Source organism: Anguilla rostrata, chromosome 4, assembly GCF_018555375.3.
Source record: "Anguilla rostrata isolate EN2019 chromosome 4, ASM1855537v3, whole genome shotgun sequence".
In the NCBI taxonomy this organism is placed as follows: domain Eukaryota; kingdom Metazoa; phylum Chordata; class Actinopteri; order Anguilliformes; family Anguillidae; genus Anguilla; species Anguilla rostrata.
In genome coordinates, this window is record NC_057936.1 from 36,154,558 (window position 1) to 36,177,568 (window position 23,011).

At 41.7% G+C, this 23,011-nt stretch overlaps 1 protein-coding gene across 7 annotated transcripts in view; it reads right to left on the minus strand.

Annotated features, from left to right (window-relative positions):
* The window catches only part of LOC135253306 (zinc finger protein 521-like), a 167,289-nt gene extending 145,053 nt beyond the window's left edge, over positions 1-22,236 (minus strand). For 3 of the 7 annotated variants that reach the window (XM_064332424.1, XM_064332426.1, XM_064332428.1), the window contains exons 1-3: positions 21,418-22,071; positions 8,984-9,043; positions 326-511 (exon numbers count right to left, since the gene is read on the minus strand). In XM_064332424.1, the coding sequence (XP_064188494.1) occupies positions 326-511; positions 8,984-9,043; positions 21,418-21,457 (286 nt within the window). In that variant the 5' untranslated portion in view covers positions 21,458-22,071. The other 4 variants (XM_064332423.1, XM_064332422.1, XM_064332430.1 and 1 more) reach the window with 4 other exon arrangements.
* Positions 22,237-23,011: the final 775 nt, after the last annotated feature.

The following is a 23,011-nucleotide window of genomic DNA, read 5'->3' on the forward strand; positions in this document are numbered from 1 at the left end:
CTCTTAATTATTTGCAACCACACTAGCAGCTTGTTTCTGGTCACACATCAGGAATTAAGATAAGCCATACCGGGCCCAGTAGTCCCCCTTTCTGACGCCGCTGTTACAGACGGACAGACAGATCCAGTCTCTCTGCCGCTCGGTGTGTCGACGTTCCACGGAGGCTACGGAAAGCCAGCAGGGCTTATCATCGCGGAGCGTCACGCCGCGGCTGCGCGCGAGCGCCGCGAGAGAGAGAGCGGGAGCGGGAGAGGGGTGCAGCGGCTGATGGGATTGGGTGCGGCGGAGGGGGCGGGGGCTGCCGGCAGTGCTGTGCATTGTTTACCTGTCAGCTGGCATTGATTAATCTTGTGTTCGGTGAGATCGCTCAGTGACTCGAACACCTGCAGGCAGCCGTCGCAGCTGTGCAGGGCCTCCTCCTCCCCGTCCTCCCGCTCCTCCAGAGAGACCAGCCTCTTCTTCAGGCCCTCCTCCCCATCTTCTGCCGCCTTTCCTAGTTTGCTGTCTGGATCTGCGGGAGAGGAAGAGAGCGAGAGAGAGAGAGAGAGAGAGAGAAAAGGGAGAAAATCAGAAAAACAAGTGGAAGCCAGATCGGTTGTCAGGGCGCATGCGTGGGTTTGGGGGGAGGGGGGGTGGTTCTGGGATGAGGCCTTGACGACAGAAAGGACAGCATGTCTTAGTGGTTTAAAAAAAAAAAATATTCCTGGTGTCCAGCAGTGGTCAGAAACTGGAGATGACTGTTGGACATTGCAATATTCCCAGAAGCAGAAACGCTCCCAGAAACCCTGCCAAAAAGAGGAACGTTACGTTTTTGATATTTGTACAGTACATTGGACCAAAGGTAGCTTTATTGTGTTGCTGTGCACATGAAGATGTTTTAAACTTTCTTTAAAACTAGGTCACTCAAGCATTATCACAAGCCTTTAGTTAATTTATGGGACAACAGGGCGGGTTGAAAAATGAAGCCCTCCAAGATCATTTTTTATTTCTTGCAAAGTTACAATAAGGTCCCAAGAGCAGTAAACCCGAATTTCGAGAGTGCCACTTCACCAGTTAATAAACATCTTGTAAGCCCCACTGTAGTGCCCAAAAACATGGACACAGGGACATTCTTTCTTATGTTACTTTATTCCTAGAGGAAATATCAGTGTCTACTCCTCAATGCATTGCATGGTACAGCAAAATTCAAAATGTGGCAGTCAATAACACTCATTAATGTATTTTTAAATGATTTGGAATAACCAAACAAAATTTTAAATGCCTGCGTGCGTGCGTGTGTGTGTGTGTGTGCGTGTGTGTGTGTGCGTGTGTGTGTGTGTTGCGTGTGTGTGTGTGAGTATGTGTGCGTTTGTATGCACACACAAACACACATTAACAGTGTAAATTAAGCCTAGGCCATCACCAGCATCAGCAGAGAACAATTCTACAGCCACGATGCACTTGCCCGGGACGGATGGAGACATTTAGAAACAAACTGCAGCAGAGGAAGAACAATACCGCACGGAACTGCCTTTTCCCCACACTTCTCCCTCAGAAATGGTTTGGCTAAAACCTTAGATGCTTTCCTGAATAATTTATCCGTCCAGGAGGGCAGCCGCAGGTTGCAAACATCTGATATTCCCTCTCTTTATCCTTAATTTTTGTCCCTCTCCAAGGGCACACACGCTGGTCTCCGTGGCGGAATAATGCAGTGGGGGGGCGCTTCAAAGCGGAAGACCTTCCAACCAAGCTGCGGCTAATATCGCCCGGTGCTAATAAGAGAAACGGCCTCTTCCTGATGAGACGGTGTTTGTTTTGCGCCACGGCTGCCCACTGCTTTCCCCCGCACCGGCTTTCCCGAGACGGGAGTGAAACATTTACCCTGGGGGGGGGGGGCACGATGCTCTGTGATTCGTCAGGACCGCCTAGGATTTCAACTCGTGCAAAGTATCGATGTAAAAAAAAATCACACCCACAGTTGTCCTTAACTCAAGGGCCATGGAAACTTCGGAGGATGCTTAACAAACATGACAGAGCTGCATATCCACAGAGGTTTAAACCGATATCACTATACGTAAGACGTGCAGCTGTACCAACGTTTTAGTGATAGAAGGTGAACTATAGATTAGATAGAAGATAGAAGATAGAAGATAGAAGATAGAAGATAGAAGATAGAAGATAGAAGATAGATAGATAGATAGATAGATAGATAGACGCACATAGTCTTTAACCAATGTTTTTCATGCTTAAACAATTCTTTCTCTCGAGAAAAAATGGCATCCGCTTACAGTCATCAGGAAAACATTCAATTTTTCATTTATCTTTTTCACTGTGACTTACTTAGCCTACGTTCTCATATACTAAAATACGGCTGTGCTCACCCATATATACTTTGCTTAAAGGCACAATGGTGTGCACCATTTATGGACTTTAAACAGTCATCTGGTTACAAGCTCCAATTCCTAAATTGGCTGACGTTATTTAACTGGTATGCTGCACAATAAAGACATCTACATAGGTGATACAGTTCAAGTATTCCCCGAGAGATAAGTTTAATTTCCAATTTTCTCTTTACATAAATATAGGCAATAGATTTACACACATGCACACACACTGACAAAATCAGCGGGAGTCCGGAAGCTCAAACCTGCAGGTGGTTGTTACACAAAATAAGATTTGATGACATGGTTTATTTCAATAAAGGGAATCCATTGCTTGATGATTGACATAACACTGAAGAAGGAAGAACTGATGTAATTCCACAATGAAATGAAAAAGAATTATAGGCCAGAAATATATCTTTTTAAGCAAGGTAAGAAATTATAGCAAGAATGGCAGGCTTGAAAAATTAATTACTGCCGTGTTAATATATGATACGGACAATGTGCTGAAAATATGCTTGTCCCTTAAATATGAGTTCCCCACATGAAAAGTGTATCGTGAAACTTCTGATATTTTGGACTCATTTGAGTTGGCCTGAAAGGGGCTACATCAGATTCTACATGAATAGTACGTGTTTTCCAGCTGAACACAAACATGCCTTACCAATGCGACACGGAAACAGTCTGCAGGCTAACCTAAAGAGCGAAAGGAGAAAAATAGCAAAATGGTATATTCTTTAAAAAAAAATTATTTAAAAAAACGATTTGCTCTGATATGTCTTTGCACGAAACGCATATGGTACTAGTTCGAAAAGAGAAGCTGCTTTTGCCGTTTTTGTTCACGCTGCTCGTGATGTTTACAAATCAAATGATGTTAAGTTTCACTAACTTAGAGATGGATGCACGGTCCTGCATTTTGAGTGCAAAGGTTTGCAGGAAGAAACGAATGAGTTCTGCACCCTAAACATAATGCTAAAACCTTCCTAAACCTCTCTTAAAGGCGCATGACATGCAATTGGACCAAACGATCCATCCCCTAGTTGCCACTCATGTCCTGAGTGACATTTGTCATCAGTCGACATCCGTCTCTCCTTCAGTATGCGCTACACACACACTCAGATGCACGCACATACACACATCTTATTGAATATTTCTGCTCTTTAATATTTATAGTTTTTTAATTGATGTTCTCTTTCTGCTCCCGTTCTCCCACAGGTCCCCAGATCCCCAGCAGTGTGCTCCCTGCCTCGCCCCCATCACCCCCCACCCCCCCCACCCCCCATCCCCCCACCCCAGTGCCTCCTACTGTGGGAGGAGGCACTGCGGTCGCCACGGGCCCCCCTGCAGCTACTGCCTGCCAACCTCAACCACCGTGCCCCCTCCCCCCTCCCCCCTCCCTCCCAATGCTCTCACCCCCGGTCCTAGAGAGGGGAGGGCTTTGTGCACCGCACCACAACTTAAAAGGAAATGTGCAAAAAAAACTTTGCAGAGCCACACAACAGATTTCTCATCTCCTGCTCCAAAGTATTGTAGGTACAGTCGAAGACTATAAGTTGCAAGGACTTTCAACTGTTCTGCTGCACCCCTGCTTCAACTCAAACCTTGCTGGTTGCTTTTCTTCTGGTTCATTCCAGACTCACTACAGATATTTCCACACAACAGCAGATAAACAAAAAGCTGACAAACTGAAAATTCATTTTCACATATAGTATTCTGTGAGTGCTTGAAAAGTCACCACTGATAAAATAATTAAGTGAAATTTAATCTTAAATTTCAAAAATGAAAAAAATTCTGAATTTGCTGAATCTGATAGCACCTATCTGCACTTCCCGTCGACCTTTTAAAAAGCAGTTATTTATTTAAACAAATGGAATTTTCTAGAATACTTTATTATTTTCAAGTAATATTTAAAAGCAAAAATCTTTTTTTTAAGCAGTGTAGTTTTGTTACTTGTCCTTTATAATGTTATATTATTTTGTCCCAAAGTGTCTCTAATCATCGTCATTGATGAGAATAGATGTTAGAAGTATTAGCTGCCTTGATCTGAAGTATGTTCGAGAATGTTTTCCCACTAATTAAATTCTTAATTTTTACTTGTTTAGTAAATGGCAAGACACATTAAATTTAGCAGATCAGTTTAGTTTTAGATTTTCAGGCATTCTGAAAATAGAACGTGCAAAATAAATTTTGTATTTGTGCAAAAACAAATGTGCTACCATGGTACACTGGCCAGAAAATAACTAAGCTGTTCAATATGGAAATGTTTAAAGGGAAAAAAAACTTCCTGAAACCTCTGGAAACTTCTCTATATTAATTTCTCCATGGAAATGGATCCAGGTTTAAAATACCTAGTATACAAAGTATGATTAGACTTAAAATGGATACAAAATAGAAAATGTGCTAACTGCAAAGTGAGTTTTAAAATGGCTAAAAGTTGTAACCAATAGTATATACTTTACTATAACAAATATCACCAGATCTACATGTTTTTCATTAAGCTCACAACTAATGGATTTTAAGGAACAGGAAGACTCAAATTTTCTTCTCTAATACTTCATTGCGAAGGTACAGCAGTGAACTCTGTTTCCTCGGTTTCCAAGACAGAGAGAATGAGAATGTGAGGGACAGAGAAAAGTACAGGGAGAAAAGTGGTAGGAAAGAGAGGACGAGAGAGAAGGGAGGAGTGTTGGAAACAGATAAAGAGAGAGAAATAGAAGCAGGGAGGCAGAGAAATGGAGAATACTCATAGTGAGCAATGATGCATTTTTGCACTTGTGTGCTGAGAAGAGATTGACAAGAGGACAGCTGCAGACCAACGGCAAGAGCTGAACATGACGGTCAAGGAGGACATAGTCTATGAAGGGGTTAGACCTATATGTTTTCAGCAAACTCTAATCACAAAGAGAAAAGAGACAAAAAAATTAAAGCTATCATAATGCAAAGCACTCCGACACCCCAATACACACAGACACATGCACGCACACATACACACGTGCGCACACACACACACACACACACTCTCTCTTTCTCTCTCTCGTCTGGTGTGAAAATATTTAGCAAAATCTTCTAGCAGTGCTACATGAACAGTGGAAGACCAACGAATAAATGAAAAGAGTAAAAACTTTAGTAAACGAGAACTGAAAGGCTTCCTCCCTACATCCTCGCACATTAGGTGTCTAAAAGAAGCCAGCCCCAGACCGATCTTCCCATGTTAGCAGTAATATATCTGAGTTTCCACAGCCGGCAGGCCTACATACAACGGAACTCAGTCCGCTCCACTTTAGTGGATCTGACATCCCTTTCCAGAAAATAGCTGAAACCTGACACAGCAAGGGTAAAAAAAATGCCCTGAAAGATCATGTGGTTATAATTACATACAGGCAGCGCAGTAGTAGGGTGAAGCGGCTGCTCTGAAGTCTACCCTGCTACTCTCTACTCAGTAAAATACTGTCTCATTAAATCTCCACACAGCGATAAGTACCACATGCCACACGCTCTTGATAATGAACTTTATGTTGCTATTGCTATTATGTTGCTTTTTCCTTTAGGTTTTTAAAAAAATATGATTTTAACATGAGTGTTGTTGCCCTTTGTTTAGCTATCCTGTTATGCTTTAAGTGCGAAACAAACACTCAGGTAAAAACATCAACAAAGCATACGCACCCACACAAACATACACACACACACACACACACAAACAAGCATACATGCGCACACGCTAACACATGCATGCCCACACACGCACAAGCACACACACATACACACACACTCATACGCAATCACGCATGATTACATGACCACATACATACACATGCAGTTCCCAATGTTTTTTATCTTTATCTAAATTTGCAATTATACATTTTTTCCTCAGCATACCACAGCTTCATAAGTTGGGCAGATATTATAACTTCTGTTTCACTAACTTTTGCAGAAATTAAGAAAAAAACAGTTTTAATTCCTCCTGCGCTACAATAGTATCGACTATTTTTGCCAAAGCCTTACAGAATAATACTTTTTATTTATTTACTTATTTACTTATTTTAACCAAGCCTCAACCATTTGCATGTATCACATGTGCAGGAAAACCCCGGTAGCTCTGAATACCATATTATACATGTGAAATTGCTCTCTATTCCTCTTCTTCTTCTTCTTGTGGGCTTGTGGGGAGAATTTGAAAGAGCCACACACCTGTGTCCTAATCTACTGTAAACAAACGCGCACCTTGATCTATTTTTCATCTGACAGCATGTATTTTGGTGCGGTGCATGGGGAGTGGGTGGAGAAAGGGGGGCATTGGGGGGGGGGAGGGGTGGGCGGTGACAGTAGCGCAAATTAATTCCACATTTGTTTTTGCGCAAATGAAAACAACAATATTTGTTTCACGAACCTCGGTTATCTTGTTAGATTTGCTCCTAGGTGTTTGCAAATTGCTAATATTGCATTAATAATCTTCTCCTCTCGCACAAAAATAAAGCATTATTTCAATATTTCCAGGAAACTGCTCTGCAGGTGCAGAATAACAGACTTTTAACAGTGTTATCTCTCTCCTTCTCTCATATACACACATCAGTTTTTAAAAAAAATCATATATATGAGCCTACCTTATTTATTTAACAGTATGCTGGCTAATGATATACAATAGGTTAAAACCAGGCCTTTAATGCAGTGTGCAGCATTTAACCTTGTACATGCAGTGGAATAAACGAGGTTCATCCCGGTTCCATTATTCCGGTAATACACTTAGCTTGACAGAGGACCAGGCTTTGTGAAGCGCAGACAATTTCTTCACAATCTAAAATATTCATAACTTTGTCTGAACTCTATTTCCGGAAGTCAGATGTGACCCAAACGGCACTAAACTAAAACTGGATCACATTAGATCAGCAAAAAATGTCAATAAATTATATTTTAAACCCAAATGAGGAAAAATATTCTTATTTTTTGTCATGAATAATTTTTAAAAAAACTTCATTTTGCATGTCTTCAATTACACCACGTTTCAATAAAAATGACAATGATAACGATGATAAAATGTCTTAAATGCTTTGTGTGTCACTTTATCGGTAATTATAAACAATCAGAATGCGGTACTTATTGTGTTACTGCAATATTCAAAGGATTAAATAAATGAATGGATGTTAATGGTGGAGAATCAAAGGATGACTTTAGGAGTTATTACAAGCACAGCAGGATTAAACAGAACAAATTAAACTGAACAAATTAAGGAAGAGCACTATGAAAACAAAGGCGTGTGCATGTACATACATCCCCAAACCAACAGGCTACCATCACAGTGCAACTCGTGCTGTACATTGCGTCACAGTAGTGAACTGTGCTGAAGACTACCGCCCTGCCCTTTACACTGGACTACACTGCATTCGGTTCTGAGAGCGGTGGCACTTAGGGGAGTTCACAAAGTGAGGGAACGCCCCGTCGGGAGAGGAACTGCGAATTGCCGTGCTCCGGCCGCCTCAGAAGGGGGCCCCATGCGCACGCGCCCCTTTTGGGCCAGCCACGAGGCCTCCCGGACCCCCCCCCCCGAGATTTCGGCGCGCGAGAGTTGAGCTCTGCCGAGGAAGCTGCAATCAGTCCCTCCCGTTAGCAGCAGTTTGCGAGATGACAGGCAACCTCCGGGGAACGAGGGGGGCAGGGGTAGGGGGTCAGAGAGGGGTGGGGCGTCTTCATCAGACGGAGCTTAATCTCCTCGGTAGGGGCTGACGGACGGGGGGAAAATCCATAATGGGCAGACTGTCTGAGACAGGGCGCTTGCGCGCGGCGTCCCTTCCGCACGCCGTCCCTTCCGCACGGCGTCGCTTCCACAAGTTGTCCCTTCCGCACGTCGTCCCTTCCGCACGCCGTCCCTTCCGCACGCCGTCCCTTCCGCACGCCGTCCCTTCCGCACGCCGTCCCTTCCGCACGCCGTCCCTTCCGCGCGGCGTCCATTCCGTGCGTCGTCGCATTCGCGCGTCTTCATTTCTCCGAGGCGGCTTTTCTCCGCACAGGCTTATCAATACTTTATCACGCCGGCTTCGGAGTGCCCGCGGCCCCAAGCCACAGGACAAAGCAATCCATATTAGGTTTAAAATAACTACACATGAGATCTAACCTTTACCAGGGAAGAGAGGGAAATGGGGGGGCTGTGGGGGGCTGCATCAGGACCAGGCCTCATTCATACTGGCTATTCGAAAGCCTGACCTGGATTTTTTTTTTCTGTGCTCCTTACAGGGCTCCCAGAGAGAGAGAGAGAGGGAGAGCAAGAGGGAGAAAGAAAGAGAAAGAGAAAGAGAGTGGGAGAGCAAGACAGAAAGAAAGAGTGTGAGAGAGAAAGAGAGTAAGAAAGAAAGAGAGAGAGAGAGAAAGAGGGGTAAACAGGGGACGCCCATCTGCATCACGCGTATCCACGTTTCTGAGCGTGACCGCCGGGTAGGCCCGGTCAGCCGTCGCCCTTCCAATCCAACACGCAAGTGGCCTCACGAACAGCCAGCGCCTCTTCAGCCCCTACCGCACAGACGCGCGAACGCGCGCACGGGCGCGCTCCTGCACGCGCTCGCACGGAAGAGCAAACGCTGGCACGTGCGCCCGAACAGAAAGCGCGGGGTGTCGCAGGGATCAACGGAACGTACCGCTCGGAGTGGCCGCCCTTCCCGCTGTGGCGTGCTGGTCCTCTGTCTCATTTTCTTCTACTGCCATGAAAAGAGAAAGGGTAGGAAAGGAGAGAGGAGAGAAGAAGAGACAAAAGGAGAAGGAGAGAGCAATGAAACTGTTAGAAGATTCCGTAGAGTAAAACAATGAGAAACAGAGAAACAACTGATGTTTTTAAACATCAACACATTTAAAAATGTTTTTATTTTATTTTTTGCATTTTGCTTCCAAACTAGTAAGGTTCTTCAGTCAACCGAATAGACTGGCTATCTAAGATCAAAGGGAAGTATGTATTCTGCACACGATATGTATTCTCCATGATAAATACACCAAAAAAGTACAGTCGACCCTTTAAAATACCAATTAAATCATAATAATGCTGCACACCACATATCAACAATCTCTTAAAAGAAAAACAAAAAAAAAAAAACACGTGAGCCAATAAACAAACTTCCCTCAAAGCACAGCGCATACAGGATGTGTCCTGCCCTCTGTACTCTAATTACAAAGCTGTGGCTCGCTGCTTATTAACCGGCTTCCAGGACGACGTTTGAAGAGAAAATGTTGACAGGTGTCTGCATGTATTTATAAAAAGAAGAGAGAGAGGAGGGGGGGAAAAAGAACATTCGGAGCCCCCGACGTGTCAATACACCCCGGTGTCGCGGCCCCCGGCGCCCGGAGCGGCGCTGACAGCTTAAACACGCGTGTCCATAGCCGCGAACACGCGTGTCGTATATCATCTTCCTCCGAGGCGAGGTCGGCCTCGCCGTCTGTCGCCACGCGCGCGCACGTCTCCGTGTCTCGGCGGCGAAAAAGAAAAAAAAAGAAGACGAAAAAAAAGGAAAAGAATAAAAAGTACCCCAGGAAATCCATCATTTTGTCACAGGACATCATAATGTAGGCGCACTGATGGCTTTTCACAACCAAATGCCGACATGATGGAGTACCCTTACAAGAGGTAAACAATAAATGAATTCATACGGCTCTGAATGTTCACAGAGACAGAGCAGAAATGGAGTTGGCGGGGGGGGTTCGGCTTCTTGGGTGCTGAACGAATCCATGATCCATATGTATGCAAAAAAAAAAAAAATGGCGAAAAGGCATAAAGCAAAAAGTTGCATATCATAAATTTATTTTGGCCATTGGTTTGGATTGCATTGCTTTTGAGAACGACGCTATGAATTCACTGCACACCATCCCTGGACTCAAATCTGTTAATAACATGCGAGTCCATATTACACTCACATTGCACCTGTAATTTGTGAAAAGAAAAACCTTGAGAACAACGCGCAACGCCGTGGCAACACTGTGAGCCAACCTGATCTGCCCGCTCGTTCGTTTGGCCCAATGACGTGAAAGTTCCCGAACCATGTGCCACCATGACTGCAAAGGTTCTCCGAGCTGCAATCGGTCAAGGTGTGCGGCCGCCTTCTCATGAACTACGATACTACTTCTTTCCCTAATGTGGCAACCAAACAAGATTTGATTATCTCATGAGGGAATCAGTGAAAATCCATCCCAGCACCCTGTCACCTGTCTGTCAGTGTTACTTTGTGCTTGAGGGATTGCATTCATAAGGCGAATTTGATGATGCTCCCCCATAGGCATCCCAGCCCATCAAGGAATGAAATGAGGTGCACTGTGTTTCAGCATCCCTCCTTTGGTGACATCTGTGGCACTACCACATTTAGTCACCGCTTTTGGGTTTTGGGTTATATATCCTCCTTTACTTTCACTCCTTTATATCCTCCTTCACTTTCACACTTTTCCTTAGTTTAGTTCTTCAAGTTTGTAATCTGCTGTTTGTCTTACTCTTTTTGTCACATTTACCTTCCTCTGACTATTAATCTTACGGGGTTACAGATGTACCTGTACTACGTTGGACATTGAATAACTTGCCTCACTTTGATAAGCGATTTTTATCGCCATTTTAGGGAGTTTTCTGTAGTGCATTATGGAGGGTGCAAAAACCAAATAATCAACTAAACAGGTATTATTTTTGGAAAACTGAAATGTATCACCTTCCCTGATTCACAGATTTTCCACATCTTTATACTTTGACAGCGTCGTAATTGTTGCACTTGGAAGATCTTGTTCTAAATGAAGGACAGATTTGTTTGACACTACTTCAATGTTACCGGCACTGGCAATCTTCAAAGGCGCTGCGGTGGCCGCTCGTTAATTAGTTTCAGAAAACAACAAAATCCCCACGTTACTTGAGGATTCTGAGGACCATTTTATGGAAGGGCGGTGAAGATGTAAATAAACCCAGGTAAAGCAACAAAAATCACAAAGTTCCACTCCACATCAGAAGCACTGCCTCCCAGTCTTCATGAGCGCGATGAATACAACCACCTCCAAACAGCCAGAGGATCCGCATCTCCACATGACACCCACACAACAGCTGTACGCACAGAAACCTTCCTGGACTGGGAACATCATTTCATTCCGTAACATGCTGAAAATAAACACCGTAGGCTGCATTATGACACATCCAGACCTTTTTTTCCAATTGTATGTGATGACTAGAAATAGCGTCAGAAGAGCAAACGTTCCATGTTACATCACCACATCGCTTTACCGAATCGTAAGTAATGGAAACCCTACAGGCTACATTTTAATGCATTATGTTACAGAAACACATTTTGTTCGGGAACAAGAGCAGTGATTGTTAAACTTTGCTTCTTTCACATGCCCCACATGGCTGTTGACTACAGCAACCAAATGTAAAGAGGGATACATGTTCTTTCACGTGTGTGCGTGTGTGTGCATTTGGGGGGGGGGGGGGGGTAGTGGTTAAGGGCTCTAATTGTGCACACGTGCCTCTTTTGGTAACTGATGATTGCAAATGTGCCTCCTGGGTCGTTTAGCCATTTCTTGGTCAAATCAACAAGCAGAAATACATTCATATTCTAAAGAAGAACCAAAATATATACATTTCTCTATGACTTATGTCATGCTGACTTATCCTAAAAATGAAAAAGGAACATTGAAGTAGTGATCATATATTGAAGCATTTTCAAAGTGTCAATATATCAGAAATCATAGGCAAACAAATTTATTTGTTTATTTATTTATTGTTTGATGTTTGTTTGCTATTAGGCTAACCAGCTCTTACAATGTATTGTCCGAAATAAAAAAGTCAAAAAGAAAATAGAATATAGCCTATAATGAATATTATTTCAAATATTTAATTCCTCTATTTAAGGGCAAATATACTTGAATCTACAAAAACTGCTACATTTTGCAAAGCACAGCAAACAATTCTATTTCTTTTTCTACGTATTAAAAATTTGGCCATCACATACAAAAAAAAAAAACCACCATCCTTAAAATGTATCATTTTTCTTTTAAACAATAAAGTTCTCTCAAGACTCACGTGCAGAGAGCTAAATGGATTTCAGCAGCAGGTAGAGAACAAAAAAAAAAAAAAACTCCCACCTAGCACATGTAAAATTAGGATCTCACCACGGAATCTGCAGCTTGCAGTTCCACCCCTGCAGCTGAAATATACCCGCAACTCTGCCTGTTGTACGGAGGCTTGTACTTTTTTTTAGAAAAGCAAAGAGAACCAGCACTAGACAGGGCCCCCTGCAGGAAAGCTCCTCAATGGCTACAAATGCAAACGGACCATTTCAAAAGGCAGAAAATTGCATATCTTAAGCAATTAGAGCTGCATTTAATTCACATGGGCAGGAGGTTGTATTATCAGTAAGCTACAAGCCACAGGCTAAGGTGTCAAAATCCCTCTCTCCTCAGATCGTTAAATGAACATGTGACATCTCCTTGTGAAATAATAAATAATTGCTTGGTTTAGTATCCACTAACAATTTTTTGCCAGAAAGTACTCTGCGTGGATGCTCTACCCTCCCAGTGAAGCAGAATTACATCTACAGTCCAGAATTAAAATATATCAAACTAAAAATCCAATAATAAATATGCTTACGGTAAATAAACATGGGTGTTTACACTACCAGAAAATGTCACAACAAACATGAAAGAGAATTTTTTCTCAAGTTGAGCTGCAGCACCTCAACATGCTAACTGAGGATTAGTCCTTGGACTATATCCACAATCCCCTGATTTGCAAAGTTTGCTTTATACCAAGAGGCATGCCTCAAGGACCAGCATAGAGGTTAAGAGTTCAAGAGTGAGAGAATTAAAACTGTTTTATTAACAAGGAGAAAACTTTGGAATGCGTATTAAGAAAAACAGTGAAAGCTTAACCTTGGCAGTTAACAACACAAAGCAAGGTGCTTCAACAGTTTTTGCGATTTGTTACAACTGCATGAATATCTGCTGTCAATGCATGAATGAGGGGACCATAATGCAGCCATCTCAGCTGTAACTGTATGCCTGCTTACGGCGTGAGAAGCCTGGGTTCACATCAGCATTCTGGCTTCCGGTCATTCACATACACAAAAACAAATACACTCATGCACACACACACATACACACACAGACACACACACACACAGTTAACTACTGAATACCCCTCTCTTATCTTCTTGTTAAATATTTCAATGTAACCATGAAGACAGAAAATGACTGTGAAGAGCTCTTTTGTTATACAGACATTCTCACCTCCACTACTTTTTTCTCTTATACTCTAGAACTACACAAAATTGCATACAAAGGACTTCAGCAATGACTTCAGCCCTTCCTTCAGCTTGCATGCTGATTAAAACAAATTTCCCCCAGTAAAATTTTAGGCTAAGCAATTTTCAAGCCAAGTCTGGCAACGCCATCACCGTGTCAATCTAACTTTAATTAAATTAAATCAACTGAGCTGAGGAGTCAATTTAATCTAGTTGTAGGCTTGTTGTTTGGCCAAAACCACACTTCTATTTTTTCCTCCACGTTAATGGCATTGCATTCTACAGCCAACAGCTCCCAGAACATAAAGGAGAAACATTTCGTACAAGAAAAAAGCAGTCATTTTGGTACATTCTGGTCACCTATGTCACCTGCAGCATATACTTTTCGTACTTTTTACTGGACATTAAAAATAGTTTGACTTGTGACCAGAGAACACACACCCATCCACACGCACACGCGCACGCACACGCACACACACACACACACACTCAATCAATCAAAAGCAAAGTTTCTGATATTCTACAGAGCTGCCAGTCTACTTTTTGGGTTAGAATACAGCACAGAAAGCATGCAATGAAGATATGAAGTCTATCCCTAAGCTTTGCAGAGTACACGAGATAATTTGGAGAGGAGGGCTTAATAACTACCCTCTGGATCAATCATAAATTGGTACAGGGAGGTAAAACAAGACATTGAGACATAAAGACACACTTAACAGTAGACCACAGCAGAAAGAAACTTTCACATTGGGGGAGTGACAGGCATAATTTGTTATTGCACGGTGCTTGTTAAAAGTTTTATCTCTTTAACCACCTTAATATTTTGCTCCTGCTTGAATTCTGGGCCTTTTAAAAAACATTTTATTCTTTCACAATGTTTCATTTCTCTCCACAGGACTCCACAGCAAATGTGACTTCTGCTAAGCTTGGCGTTCATCATTAGTGCGCGCACACTCTGTGATAAAAAGCAAGGAGGGGAGGAAAAAAAACCAAACTGGTCTTGAATCTTAATTGTTGATTCCGGTATAACAGAACCATCTGAGGAATGTAACATTGCTGTTTTGCCATATAGACAACCTGAATTAATGTTAAAAAGTCATTTCTTGATTGACAACTGAAACATAAAGCGCACCTCTCCTGCTCCCGGTTTACGTGGAGAAGAGAGCTCAGGTGATACTCAGAGGCAAGAGCAAAGCACAACAAAAAGCAGCCGCATCAAAGCAAAATAAAGCGTGTTAGCTGATCCCGCAAACAAGCCGGGGAAAGCAGGGACTAGAGCCCCACGTTCTGACTCTCGCTACTCTGTCAAAATGTGTAAATACACACAGGTTTGTTTCCCCCACACACCTCTTTGAAGCATGTGTGTTTTGCTACAGCTTTGCAAAGTAGCTCAAGTATACATATCTCAGACAAAACAAAGAAAATCAAAAGCAGCAGACATAACAAAAGGTACACGTTCATGCTTATTAATCAAGGAAGGGAGGACGTAACTTCAGGAAAGATGTGCCACATAAAAAAAAAATGGATGGTGTGCTTTGCGAAGCGCCACGACACTAAAGAATAGCTCATTCAGTGAACTGGAACACATCAGAAGTCGTGTAATTTAAGCACCTTGGTGAGAATTCTCTTATAATATCAGAGTGGTCTCCGGTGCTTTGTACATAAATGTGTGCGAGAGGACGATCATCACATGACTGTGGAAGGTAATATTTAAAATTAAAAGGTGTCTGATGCTGTGATTCATCAAAAAAAGGTACACCTGTGCAGCTTTCCCCCTGCACATCCTTGATTAATGTGCTTCCGCAATGCCCCCCACCAACATTTACAAAACACCGTGTTATTATAGGCTTTGCACCCAGTTCCTGTCATACACTGTACGTGAACTAGAAATACATGCTGTCACGCTTCCACATAGACTACAGTGTGGTTTGCACATTTCCCCTCAACGTAAAGCTGACACAACACGCGCCGATCTGGACAAGCACGCGGGCTAGGTCACCGGACGGGCGTCCCGATTCTATCGTGTAACCACCCGTTTTCGCTCGTGTTTTTTTTTTTTTTGTTGTTTTTTTTGCCTTATAACGACATCATGAGCCCAGATGTCCCTGAAATTTCTTCTTTTTTTTTTAAAACAGCACACGCCACGAAGAAACAATACCCACTCCTCGCTGTTATTTATGATTTATGTTAACACTGAATCATTCATCCAGAGTCCCTATTCCTCGCTCACAGATCAGCGTGTCACACATCAGACGCAAATTCATTTGTAATTGTAATACTCTTCCAGGGATTTTATACTCACGGCACAGAGTATTCTGACTGATGAGTAAATATCAGCCTTCGTGTAAGTGTAACAAATCTTACCTGCAGGAGTTGGATCAATGCCATACATTAATTAATTTCTCTAGTATTGCTGAGAGACAATATGCAAATTGTGATGGAGCTGCTCGTTATTATACACACAGGACTCAGCTGGTTGCTCTTATTTCAAAAATACAGACTCATAAAAAATATGCTCTCGCAACACATGCCTAATAACAACAGTCAAGTGTTAGTAAAATGAACAGGACATCAACACTGTCTCACTGCAGCGCAGTAGCAGAGGATATACAGCTGTATATCAATAGTGAGCCCTTAGCATCTCTGGTATTAAAATGGCATTGGTGCTTTATGTCACTGCCCCTCATTCGTCCACGCAAAGGAGCTCAATTTGTATTTTCTTTAATGGTACCGTGCGCATGCTTGTCAGTACGAGAGCTGCTTTTCCACTCATCTGTCCATCACTTGATGTGACGCTTGTTTGTCCTGCCTGCGTCGCGGTTACCGATGCTGCACTGCTACAACGGAGCGCAAAGCCATCCGGGGGACGAGTATCCGGCCAAACCCGCACGAGAGGAGGTCCCACACCGACACCTTAAAGGAGCTCGCTAAGGCTGCTGCAAAATAATATTTTTGGGGTTGTTTATCTTAAGATAAAGAGGTACACGACTCAAAGAAAATATCAGCAAAATAGTTATCTCAAGGTGTCCAAATTCAATGCCCAGGATTGCAAAGAGAAACCCTGAACTATGTATTTTGTGATGTAACAGGAACAATTTTGGCAATATCAGAATATTGATTGATGAATAGAGATAACGAGTCTCAAGGAAAAATAACTGCCTTTTAACCAGCCTGTGTTAGTAATCAGTTGGAATTTATTTCTGTTTGTGTTATTCCGCTAATTTGTCTCAAACACATTTGCGGGAAACAGACACATCCCACTGAAAAAGGCAACGCTATCACATCAGATATAAATAAGTTTCACAGCAACATTATTGACTTCACTATGAAGAAACAAGCAGACATCAGAATGCTACAGCACACTATGGTAGGAATTTTGTGTATCTACCTGGTTAATACCAAGATAAATTTTCCATAATACAATGAAGCAACTGTGTCTCTTTCTCGGGTAAGAAGTAAAAATAGGATAGCTTTCAATGTTATGTTACTTTCTAAAAAAAATGCTTAAATAAAATTAGGTAAGGCAATTCCTGAAGTCACGCAGCTATACAGACAAACATTTGACAATTTCAGTGCCACAAGCAAAGCCAATGTCTTGTTCTTTAAGGCAGGACCATGGCGTTATCATTCATATAATAATAATAATAATAATAATAATAATAATTTAAAAATGTTCAAATCTGACATATCAAAACCCAACATCTCATGATCTTAAGGTAGCCATTTTGGTGATATCAAAATTCCAAGATTTGTACTGCATGACCTGGACATCACAAACCTAAAATGTATTACTTCACCATAGCTTCAAAAATTCACTGTGCAATATGGTCAAATAGAAGAGTCCATCTGATCCACCTAGGGTACGGGTCCCTAAACCAGCAGGGGGCAGTGTCACTTCTAAAGGCTGTCAGGTGGTGACAGACAGTTCTGCTCAACCACCTCCCTGAGACATGCCCACACTCATTTCTTCTCAGTCACTAAAGGTTAGTAGGAGTTGTTCATATAGTACATTTGACCCCTGCAGCTTACTTACAGCCATTGTGCTGTAATACACCTCCAGCTGGGACAATTCAAATTCTGAAAATCACATTAAAATGTAATGGTACCTAAAGTAATTGGTGACCAGTTCAGGTGGAACTCTGTGACCACAATGCATAAAATGTTTCAATCAATTCTCTCCCTCTGCATATGTTTTCAGGGGAAATTATTATACAGTTAAACTGGTTGCTTTCTGCAATATGCAGAAAATAGCAGTGCAGTAATTAAAATGAATTATTTTACTGTGAAACATACAAACATGTGTAAAGTTCCCAGAAAGTGGGCATTTATGTTTATAATATGTGAACTTCTGAAATTAATAAATTTCTTAAATAAGAAATGCTTTTCAGCAAAACTAACTCAGCCAATTACAATTACATTTTCTATTTGCTTAGCAGATAACTGACTGATCAAAACAGCACTTTGCTAAAGTATTCTTAATGCAGATATTGATCAAACAAAGCCAATAGCAGGGCACTGTATAGCAGCACATTGCACTCATTGTTTCATTGTTTACTTAAAAAAAAATATTAATCATATATACACTTATATAAGGCACACACAAATGAATTAATCACAGTTGTGTAAATGTGCAAATGTCACCAGAAAGAATTAAGCACTTGAACATACGATGCACAAATATACACAGTATCAAAAATTCCCCCAGGCAGTTACCATAAGCGGGGTTCTGCGCCTTGGACTTAACGGGAATAGGACCCGTGAACTTTCCCTTTTCTCACCATGGAGCTTAAAGCGCAGCCCCTTACTCTACCGTGGAGCCACTTGGAAGAGGACGTATCTCAGAAAAACGATGCTTTCATTCCCTCCCCCTCTCCCAGCTGACCCGTCCTCAGTGTATGACACCCTGCTCCTTTTCCTCCAAATTGTCAACCCTGACACTGTTTGTGACAGGCGCACCCCCCCCCCCCGGACCCCTCGATGTACAGTACAAACATCTTCTATCCAAACATATTTCCCCGGCAATAATGAATGACTGCGATTGCTTGCTGCAACACAAGGAGGTTGCATAATTCAAAGGCTTGTCTTGCAGTTTCTCTGCAACAATATTTTTTTTCTGGTCTGTAAATATTTTAACCCTCAGCTACAGTCTGTAAGTGCTGCAAGTATACTGCCTTGGTAAACTGGCAAATGTTCTTTGGAATGAGCCGTTTCATAGACATAGATGGCATTGTGCTTGATAAAACAACTGAATGCATTCTACAACTACAACTGCAAACATTTTTAAGGTACGTTCAAATTTTTATAAGTGAACATTTTATTCAAATTTATCTTTTTTTAAATACAAAAATCAGTCAAACACTATGTTTCTTCCATGTCTGATCAATAGCCTATTCTCCATTCTTTTTACATAAAATATAGATCAGTTAATATATCAATAACTAATTTTCTCATAGCCACAAGTGTGAAGATGGACTCATCGCTTACACTGAAAAAACCCATACAAATTACTGTCATAGAATAAGGGTACCACTATTCATATTTAAAGCTCAACATAACTTTGTAAAATATATCTGTCAGATAGACAAGATGAATAACCCTATTGGAACTGCACTGTGTATACCAAATGGCTACTGATAAGATAAACACACTATTAAGAAATCACTAGAAGGCACAGTCAAATCTACGATTAGTAATCAAGCTTGGTTTTCCATCTTATAAGTGTTATACCAGAATCTGGAAATGGCTGATTACAGGGCATTCACTGTTGAAAATAAAACAATCTGTGCTATGTTTTGTCGCGCAATCCCACTTCAATTTTGCTGTCCAATACGGTTATAGTAACAGATGTCATTATTATGACATCACACTGATCACTGACTGCATTTTGCATTTCAATATTTTTCATTGTTGCTTCCTCGAGCAACAGAGCAAGAGAGTGTTGTTAACAGCTAAACAGGCTCGGAATACGCTCTGAAAGAGAGCAATGGCATCTCATCCACTTTATCCGTACCATTGAGTCAGACGAGGTAAGATGTCACATGTCAATGCATGGAATGTGTCAGCAGGTTCTAGGAACAATAGTAGTTACCCCATATCCTGTCATTTTACATGGTTAATGGATTTAGAAATGTAGACATTTTTTTTTTTTTAAAAGATTTAAAAATGCTCATCATTTTTTTTTTTTTTGTTAAATCACAAAATGGGTAGATTTAGGCAAAGTGGTTCCCCATACAGTTAGGTGACCGAAGTCACTTTCCTTTCAATAGTGCTTTACTAGTGGGCAGCTACTGAATTAAAATGGTGGCAGTAAGAACACACAGCACACCTTATTATCTTCCTTTGAGGCAAGGACTTCCAAGAAGGAGAGGAGGAGGAGAAAAGAAAGTCCCCAGACCTCTAGCTGAGCCTGTGAAATTGTGAACAATTATTCGCTGTGCAAAATACAATGCCTGCCAGATGAACTGGAGCTCAACCCTGAAGATCGGCAGCCTCCCCACTGAAAAACGTGTGTGTACGTGTGTGTGTCTACAAATGTGTGTGTACTGGAAGGAGTGTGCATATATTTCCGTGTAATTGCATGGTGTTTGATATTGTGTGGGGTGTATGTAAGCACCCGTGTGTGTGTGCACGCATGTGTTTACAGGATTGCTAACTTGGACCACACTTCGACTCAAATTTATAATGTAGATTTTGTGTCCTTCACTAAAATAGATATCTCTGAATTTTCACCTGATTGCTGTCAACTTTTACCCAACTTTAAGAGCCCACATTTCAATTCATATTGAGCTACCATCTTGTTCAAATATCTAATGTCTCCCTGTAAACAAAAAAGAAAAAAATCTTTAAGTTTAGTAATGGGGTTTCCCTTGGCGAAATATTGTCATATTAGGTCAATACATTTGATCTGTCTGTAACGCTCATTCACACCTTAGCATAGATGTAAAAATATTAATATTTGTCACAAGAAAAAAGGATAGTATTTTCTGTTCACTATTATTTGTAGTTTGTGGGGTAGTCCTACCAAGAAGTCCCTGACCTGTCCGGTGGCCGTCGGGTATTTATAACGCCAAAACGCCAATGGTTTATTCACAAAACAGGTTACGAAATCATTCGTGGTAATTCACCCCCCTCCACGTTCGTACTTTCTGTTTCCCTTCACCCCTCCCATTTCATTTTCCTGTCCCTTTCCGAAAGTCTATCCTTCCCCAGACCCAGACTCCCTCCGCAGCGCTCCAGTCGCGCAAGCTGCGGTCACGTGACTCGACACTACAAACTTGCATTCCATCAGACTCGGCTTTTCAACATCATTAACAACTGACCCAACAAGCCACAGAGAAGTCTGTCTATGGAAGCGCGTTCAAATTCTAACAGTTACATGTAGCTTGACATCGAGGCACTTAGGTTATATTTGCTTCACAATGGCTTCTGGCCATTTGACATGTGCCAAGAAATGTGCCTATTCGGTTTCCCTAATCTTCTGACATCCGAGCACAAAAATGGCAAAGTAACAAGTCTTACGAAAAGACCGTAGGCTATTTGCGAAATCCATGTCGCGTCAATTTGAAAATCCATATTAAGGGTGAAAAACGTTTCGTGCAAAAAATATTTTATCTGGGTTTAGGAAAAGAGAATAAAAACTTTCCCGTAAGTAGGCTACTTTCCGTTTTACACTACCCAGCCTATCGTGGGATGCGCAGGTATTGCAGTAAAACACATAGTTTATGTTAATGGTAAATTGCTTGGACGCGGTTGGGTTCCACCTTAAGAATCACTCGCGAGTTCTAGCTAGCCATAGATACAGCCAACATTGTACTTACCTTTCAGAGATCTTGGTTTAGCTTGCTTGCGGCGAGACATCCTAAAGAAAACAGCCGAAGTTGCTCAGTTTCAGACTGATCAAATGAATGCTATATATAGCGGATATCCTATGCAATCCCGTTTATTTGCACAGACCACAGTAGCGGATGCTCTCTCAAGATATAAAAAAAATGTATGTAAAAATAAGATCTGGATGACGATAGCAATTCTGGGATAAGTACACGAAGGGAGGTAATACGTTTAAAATCCAAGCTACCTATTTAATGCAATTGTGGTATCAGGAAAAGTGTCAAAATATTGGTAATTCCGTCGCATACGTTCCCATCCTTCCGATAATAAACGTTCGCGTGCAAACATTTAGGTGACGCGCTTTAAAACAAAAACAGGATTACTGCTTATTTACTGTTTGAGCTTAACTGCTATCGCGTTGGAAAGGCATCAGCAATCGCCTGCTGTGTAAGGGAGAGTAAAAATGCAACAAAACTTAAAAAAGGAAAAAAATACTTTTTTTTCTTACATACGAAACTAAAATTAGGATCTCCTTTTTCTAATTCCCGTTAGCCAGTTCTGGATATGTATTTGTAATGTGATCTAAGTCTACGTTTAAATTGGTATAAAAGAAGCAGAGAGAAGATGTGTGCTCCCTCCTCATCACAAACCTGCAAGGTCTTGGACTGCGCTGTCGCTCCGGTAGTCCACATAATAATAGAAAATGGAAGCAAGGCCCCCAAAGCCATCAGGATGACTCCAGAGGGGGCCCCTAACCCGCAGGGACTCGCTCTGTACGTAATCACTGAGGAAATCATTGTCAGCCTGCCTGCACTCACACACAGACAGAGAGGCATGATTAAAATCCTAGGGACTCCGGCAAGATGTGGACTCCTGGATTCCTCTCTTACGGCTGGATCCGGAGTCTGCAGTGAGTCTCCAGAACCAAGGCTCGCTCTTGTTTTTTTTTCTCTCTCACGTCTCGGCTCGCGCAACGTCTCTGGCGGAGTGATGATCCCCCTCCTGGTCGGAACGGTTAGAGGGGGAAAATGCATTTTGTTGTTGCTGCAGACATGGCACCTGCTGAATAATCACAGGACACTGGCAACCTTTACTATTTAATAGGGGACGTGGAAAAATTCTGGCAGTCCTAAAATAATGAAAGCTTTCATGAATGCAATTTAATGGAAACATGTAAAACTCCGGAGCCTGTGATTTCCTCTTTCATAATTGATAATTCCTTTAAAGTTTAAAGTTATGCAATACGTCCGAGTATCGAGACTGGGGTTACTCCAGGAAAAATAAATGCAAAAAAACAAACAAACAAAAAAACCACACTTAAAGTTTACATTAAAGTACAGGTACACAAATCTGTATGCAAATATGGTAGGAAGGAAATAAAGATTAAGAGTTGTCATGCTGTGGCAATGGTATATACATCAGGTAAAGGTTAACAGAGCAGGAAAGTATGGAATGTGTAATTCCAGGTAGCATGCTATGGCATTAGTCAAATGCCAAAGCATGAAAGTTGGTAAATACATAGGTCCACAGGATATAAAAGAATAGAAAGGTAAAGGTTAATGTTATAGGCATAATTGTTATTAG